The 7,047-nt window shown below is 30.1% G+C and overlaps 2 protein-coding genes across 2 annotated transcripts; one reads left to right on the top strand and one right to left on the bottom strand.

Moving 5' to 3' along the window:
* Window positions 1–234: 234 nt before the first annotated feature.
* Window positions 235–1,173, top strand: LOC105619324 (ELMO domain-containing protein 2). Its single transcript, XM_012200881.1, has one exon. It carries the CDS (start codon window positions 235–237, stop codon window positions 1,171–1,173), a length of 939 nt encoding a protein of 312 aa, XP_012056271.1.
* A 2,061-nt stretch (window positions 1,174–3,234) lies between these two features.
* LOC105619217 lies at window positions 3,235–5,035 on the bottom strand. Its single transcript, XM_012200777.1, has 6 exons — window positions 4,912–5,035; window positions 4,313–4,501; window positions 3,988–4,126; window positions 3,733–3,894; window positions 3,482–3,607; window positions 3,235–3,394 (listed from the first exon to the last, which is right to left on the bottom strand). The coding sequence occupies exons 1-6, from the start codon at window positions 5,033–5,035 to the stop codon at window positions 3,235–3,237; spliced, it is 900 nt and encodes a 299-aa protein (XP_012056167.1).
* Window positions 5,036–7,047: the final 2,012 nt, after the last annotated feature.

The raw sequence follows: 7,047 nt of genomic DNA, 5'->3' as shown, positions 1-7,047 counted from the left end.
GAGAGAGAGAGGGAGAGAAAGAAAAAATGGTAAGACGTGACGTTGGCGAGGTTATATTGAATTCTCTACTGATATTTACACAGTGCTATTTTATTACATTTACATGGTGATATGAAAATAAATAGTCGAGACGAAATGACGTCCACTAAAGTACAGAGAAATACGGCGACAATACGGTGCTTTTAGAGGGACACTTTTTGACAGACGATCATTATTATCTTCGATCAGGCAGGCATGTTCAGGTACTTTTGGACTCTGGTGTGCTGGTACTTCAGGCCCTTGATAAAATGGTTCTTGCACCACACCACGCAGATGTGCGAATTGCAGAGAATCTGTTACGGACAGCCGTCTGGAGCACCGCGCGCTTTCGCAGTCGAGGAAACTCTTGGACAATCGCGTAATGCTAATATTAGGACCCTCGTAGCTTACTTAAATGACATTGCTGATCATCGAGGGATAACGACGAAAACGGAGCGCAAGATTCTGGAGGATGCCATCAGAACCGTACTGGTAACGAAAAAAATCAATCCCACGGCACATCCAGATTTTGCCAAGACATTTGGCAAATGCGTGGAACTGATCTGGGGTTACCGTCAGCTCTGTGTGGAGTGTGAAGAGCTTAGGAAGACGCCGTATAGCGCGGATAATTCGGAACACGAGCAGAAACTACTGAAGTTATGGAACCTACTGATGCCATATGAGCCCCTGGATGCAAGGGTAACCAAACAATGGCAAGAGATTGGCTTCCAGGGGGATGATCCTAAGACAGACTTTCGTGGGATGGGAATCCTAGGATTAGAGAATCTCGTTTATTTTGCTCAAGAGTATCCTGGCATGGCTACGCATGTATTGTCCCATTCAAATCATCCACGTTACGGATATGCATTTGCTATAGTTGGTATAAATCTCACAAGCATGGCTCTAAAGTTATTAAGAGATGGTAGTGCTAAGACTCATATATATAATTCTTCGAAGACCTTACCGACGATTCGTGCCTTTCATCAGTTTTATTGTTATCTATTTTATGAATTTGATGGATTTTGGATTGAGTCCAAACCTAGTAATATGATGGAATTCTCATCGATACAAGAAAAGTTTGAAAACAGTATCAGAATAGCATTAGCTAATCCATCAACTGTTTTCAGGATAAACGTAGCAGTCGACAATATTTAATACGAATACAAATTGCCTTTTGTAAGAAACAAGACCAAAATGGCTATATACAAAATGAGTACAATTTTTAGACTAGCACACATGGAACTTATTTGTTACATATTTTCACAATGCTAGATTTGTTGTGATATTAAAATGGCATTTAAGTAAATAATTGAGTTTTATATTATAAAAATTTTTATTTTTAATTTAGTTTTTCTTTAATAATATAATATTATTAATATTTTGATATAACATGTGTGTTTTTATTGTAGTTTCATTGAAATTTTAATTTGGTTTAACAGTTTTCTTAAAATTATTGAATTTATACATAGGGTATGCATATGTGACACATTAAGTTACATAATAAAATTAAATTACTGTGCATATATATAAATTTCATTATTTATTTAAATAATTTTCAAAGTTAAAATTTTTTAATATTGGCTGCATTCTATTATTTACTGAAAATCTATAATTTACATTACGTATAAATTTTCAATACTCGCAGTGAATAATAGAAGCCATCATCAGCAGCAAATTTACACTACTTACTAATGAAGTTAAAAACTTCAGAATTCCAAAAACAGATTAAATAATTTAATTAGTAATAAGATCATAATACAGCTTTATCACAATATTATGCCTCATGAATTTTATTCTTTAATAATTCGAAGCATTTTTTATTCAGAGTGTTATAAAACCTAAAGAAAAGATATTGAGCTAAATAAGTCATTGTATCACGGAAGAACAATGTTGCTTTTATAAATTTACAACATTTAAATTTATTATATATGTGCAAATTTTAAAGTTGAGATCATTTTCAGATAATTATGAAAGTATAAATTATTATAAATTGTTAAAGCTTAATATAGAATTGTGTCTTCAATAACATTTATATTGTTGCACATTAATGGGGAATTGCTATTAAATTCAATTAAGTAGTTTATTTGAAGATTGGAATTTCAAGATTAGTTTCAAGATTGATTTTTTTTTGCATCAAAGATATATTTCTAAAAAATTTATAATACAGATATTTTTGTACAATTTATTTTGTACAATTATTATTTTTCTGTTTTCTTTTTAATAAAATATAACTCACATGATTGCTCATAAAAATTACATGTAAAAAAAGCAGCAATAAAGTTCGAAGTATAACAGATATAACATAACGTTATACAATTAATGGAATGCATTATGGCTAATAACTTGACAATAAATCTTTTCTTAATAAAACAGATACGAATCTATTTTGAAACAAGCAATTCATTTAAGATATTCTCAAGCAAATTTAATTAATACCACTTTGCCTTTCTTAAATTTGTTGCTGTTATACACATTCTCTCTGTATCATTACTTACTATATAACTTTTTGAATATATTTCAAGTAAAAAAATACATTCTTTATACAGAGTATCTCAGACATAAGATAGGAGCCGCATTAAGGGTAAAATAAGTCAAGAAGAACAAAAAAATCTGATACCGCTTTGAGATATTCGTTGTAGTTTTCGAATTAAAAAAGGAAATGTATAATAAATCAATGTGTTATGAATTCGTGTGGCGGTTTCACTGCACTTAGCTTATACGTTTCCTTTTTTAATTTGAAAACTGCAGCGAATATCTCAAAATGATATTAGAATTTTTGTTCTTGACCTACTCTACGCTCCCAATGCGACTCCTACCTTATTTCTGAGACACTCTGTATAGAACTAATGTGCAAATATTTGTGTATATTAGATTGTATATTAAAAATCATATTTTCTATCTTCAAAATAATTTCAATTATCAAATATACTTTTAATATTGTACCATTAAATTAAATTTCGTAATTATATTTTTGTATGATGAAATAATCGAATTTCTCAGTTATTTGATCAATCTTACAATTTGATAGATATTTAAAAAATACTTCTCACAAAAAAATATACATTTATAAAAATATTATAAAATTTAAAATTATACTTTTTACACATGTGTAATAAGTTAATATACAATCAAAAATCATTTCTAGTATTATAAACAGTCTGTACAAAGAAATATTCATACTGTATTTTTGGCAAGCCTTGAAAGTACTTAATAGATTTAGTCTTCTTTATCCTCTTCTTTATCTTCTTTTTCATCTGATTGCATACATTTAATAGTTGCTAGAACAATAACCAGCACTCCAATGCAAATGCTAGCTAACTTGAGTGTCCACGGATTATCATACAAAAACGTTATAATTATTTTTGTGTACTCATCACTAAAAAAAAATAATAATTAATGTATAAATTTACAAATAAGTTAAAATGAAACATTTTTAAATAACTATGTATTTCTTTAAACTTACAAATAGCTTGGAAGTGCAGGTATTTCTTCTGGTTTTATATCTTTGTATCCTTCTTTGGCGAATGCTACAAAGGAAGCAACATCATGTGTTCCCATATCATACCGATACATTTTACCATGCCTAAAACTGTATGTAGAACGTATTAATATACTACCAGTCAGTTATACTTTTCAATTTATGCTTATCTCACAGTACGTTTATATATAATATTATTCAAGACATTAAACAGTGATTTGTATCTATGAATTTACAGTATAAATTGTGGCGTATTATAAATGTTAAATCTTCTGGCTGTGGAAATCCCAGTTGTGGCTTTATTAACAAGTGCTATATTTACTTTATGTTTAAGCTTGGCACCGACCATTTCCCATTTTGCCATTGTGCGCAAGCATTGTACGCAATCCGTACTGTAACTGATATTATAAGCCATGATTAGTATACGTACTGCCGTCACTTATAAAAATTAAATGATTACTGTAAATGTAGAAATAAGGACTGAGACTTACAACATAACGAACCAATCGCCAGTTGTAGCACCAGTGCTTGCTTGAGTTAAATGCTCAAACGTATCATCTGTAAGTTCCTTTACTGTGGGTGCTTTATTTTCCGTAAACGTAGTTATAATGTCTTCGTCCTCCAAAGGTCCTGTGGAAGAAGATGCAATATGAAAAAGTCTATAGTACAATCACAGATTTATAAGCACGCTTAGAAATAAAATATATGTAGACATATCACAATGTGTACGGAATAATAAAGCACAATGTATTATCACAAAGTAATTAAATGAGTAAAATATCTGTATGTAATTTCTATTTCTTGTCAAATCCATACCATCATACAACAAAGGAAGTCCATGTCGGAAAAATATTAGAACAGGTTCTCTATCATTACTATATAATTGGAGTAATTGACTATCAATAGCCTTAACAACCCATGTGGACATGACATCCACGAGATCCTCACGCAAGTGAGCCAACTTCTTTTCATAATTGTTACAGTCTGCACAGTCTGTACTAGTTGCTGCAAATGAGATTATTATCATTAATAATTATAAATTATAATACTGAGGATAAGTAAGATTGTTATATATTTATAGTTAGGAAAATTATAGCTTATGTAACATTATAAAAAATAACAAGCAGAATTGTTTAATTTATCGCGAAAGATTAATTATAATGAATGTATGTATGCATGTGCTTTCAAGATTATTGCTTGAAACAAATTTATGTTGAAAATTAAAAACAATAACAATCATAAGATCGTAAAGCCTTGTATTGGCTCTAATTTGCATGAAAATATAAAATATGTAATCAGGGATACGTAAATAAAATATAAATAATATATACAAATAATTAGAGTTTTTGCAAGCAATATTTTTTCCTCTAAAAAATTTTGCAATCAAGAAAAACAAAGAAAAAAAAGAAACTTACTAAATAGAACGATCACATATTTTTCGACTTTTATGAGATTCAGGAGTTCATTATCGTGCACCCTCTCGAGTTTTGTGGCATGCACACTGGAAAGGATGCATATCGCAATTAGGAGCACTAACATTGTTAATTCGTGCGAGGATGATGATGTAATACAACAAGACACGTTTACGTCGCCACGCCGGCAACTTGTGCACATCAAGCAACGCGATGCATCAAATCAAACTAGCGAAACTTGGCCGGTGTTTACACTTATGAGAGTAGATGGAGAGATGTAGAGAGAGGGAGCCAGAGGCCAGAGGGGCGCCATCCATTGATCACGTGATATCCAAGGTAGCCATGTTGCTGACATAGTTGCGGATTTGATTGGAAATTGGAATCGGTCTCGGATGGAGGGAAAATAGAGGTCTATTTTTTTATAATTGAACTAGGTAATAGGAACTAGGTATACTTTTTGTATTTAAAATAAAGTAGATAATATATTTGATATTGGATGAAAATGAGAAGGAAAATTCCAGAGTACATTCCAGTATAGCAATAAAAAACAAACCTAATCTCAATAATTGATGATACTTAATTGAAATACTATGTCTCCGTGTCCTGAGAATAGGTTTATTTGAGTTGCTTCAAAATCTCCAAAAAATTTATACTTACAAGATAAAAATATATTCAAACGTTGAAGAGAAAAAAAGCAAAGATTACTAAGTGCAAGAAGTGCAAGCAATGCACAGATCTATTCTACTACTTGCAGAAACGCTATTAGTGCGCTGCTATTTGTATCTTTCTATCCTTATCGTTAGACGTAAAACAAGGATAAGTAGAATGACACAAAAGCTTAAAAGCGTTTCTTTCAATGCATTTTACTTTCTCCATAAAACGTATATTGTGCATGATGTATCGTTTTACCTTTGTTTAATTCTTAATTGCGAATTGTAATGCCGTGTTCATTTATATGTAGATCCAAAGACTCCATTTGTGTAATGACACTGAGAAAAAAAAGTCAAAATATTACGAAGCAAATATTACAATGTAAGTAACATTTGCAATACATTTTCTTCAATATTTATTAGTTATGAAAACATATGATTATAATGATATATATACATTTACCATCATAATATATATTTTTATAAAATATATTTCATTAATTGTAAAAAAATAAAATAGATGGCATATTTGCTATTTTATTTCGCTGCATTTAAATAAAGATTTGTTTTTGTAAAATAAATATATTTCTCACAAATAAATTTTTAAATATATATATATTATATAAATATATACATGTATATGTCTCGGACGAATCATATTATTTAGTTAACGTAAAGATAAGATTGTCACGATCGTAACGACAGAATTATTTTCACGTACGTATCGTAGTCGTAACAAATCGATGGCGAGGTATATGGTTTAGCAGAAAAAATAAAAAAAAATTGTAGCGGCAGATTGAAGAGATTAATAAAATTGGAAATAGAGGTACGTATACGCTGGGCGCAAGCGGCGTATAACGTTTTGTATGCTGATGAATCAATAGTCCGCTGAACTTTTGGCATGGGGAGAAAAAAAGGGCGCCGCGCCAATGATATGTAGTCGATAGATTTTGATAACCATCTCGTTCGTGTGGGATTTTGTGGGCCATCCGATGAGAGAGAAAGAGAAAGAGAAAGCGAGGCGAGAGAGAATGTAAAAATGTAAAAAATGTTCGCAGCAACACTGAAATCGATATTTATAGTCTATTCTTATTTTACCAAACGGTCTTAATTAAGTAATATGTTGAGATGATTCTGTTAATTGATTTATAATATCCTAAAACTACTTTTTAAGACAGTTTTAAATATTAGAACGGGCTATGAATATCAAAAGATTCGAAAGTTTGTGTAACTGTTAATATTTTGACGGAAATTAGACAGAAATTAATTTGTAATGTAATACATTAATTTCGTGATTTATTATTACTTTAATAGATATGTAGAATACACATATATATCTATGACAAGATGATATCTAATTTTATTTTAATTTAAAAAAATTACATTTCTATTATATTCGTGTTCGAGTCTTCATATGCGAATGATGATAATACACGTATATATATATATATATATATATATATATAGTAATAACTAATAAATAATAATA

The sequence above is a fragment of the Atta cephalotes genome, assembly GCF_000143395.1.
Source record: "Atta cephalotes unplaced genomic scaffold scaffold00001, whole genome shotgun sequence".
In the NCBI taxonomy this organism is placed as follows: Eukaryota; Metazoa; Arthropoda; class Insecta; order Hymenoptera; family Formicidae; genus Atta; species Atta cephalotes.
Note: the sequence above shows the minus strand (reverse complement) of the source record. Positions and strands in the feature narration are given on the sequence as shown.

Excerpts from the sequence above, each read along its gene's own strand:
- LOC105619324 (XM_012200881.1), top strand. The coding sequence starts at position 235 with ATGTTCAGGTACTTTTGGACTCTGGTGTGCTGGTACTTCAGGCCCTTG.
- LOC105619217 (XM_012200777.1), bottom strand. The coding sequence starts at position 5,035 with ATGTTAGTGCTCCTAATTGCGATATGCATCCTTTCCAGTGTGCATGCC. Across the intron at positions 4,502-4,911 it reads ATATGTGATCGTTCTATTTA|CAACTAGTACAGACTGTGCA; the intron begins GTAAGTTTCTTT and ends TCTCATTTGCAG. Across the intron at positions 4,127-4,312 it reads ACTTCCTTTGTTGTATGATG|GACCTTTGGAGGACGAAGAC; the intron begins GTATGGATTTGA and ends CTTCTTCCACAG.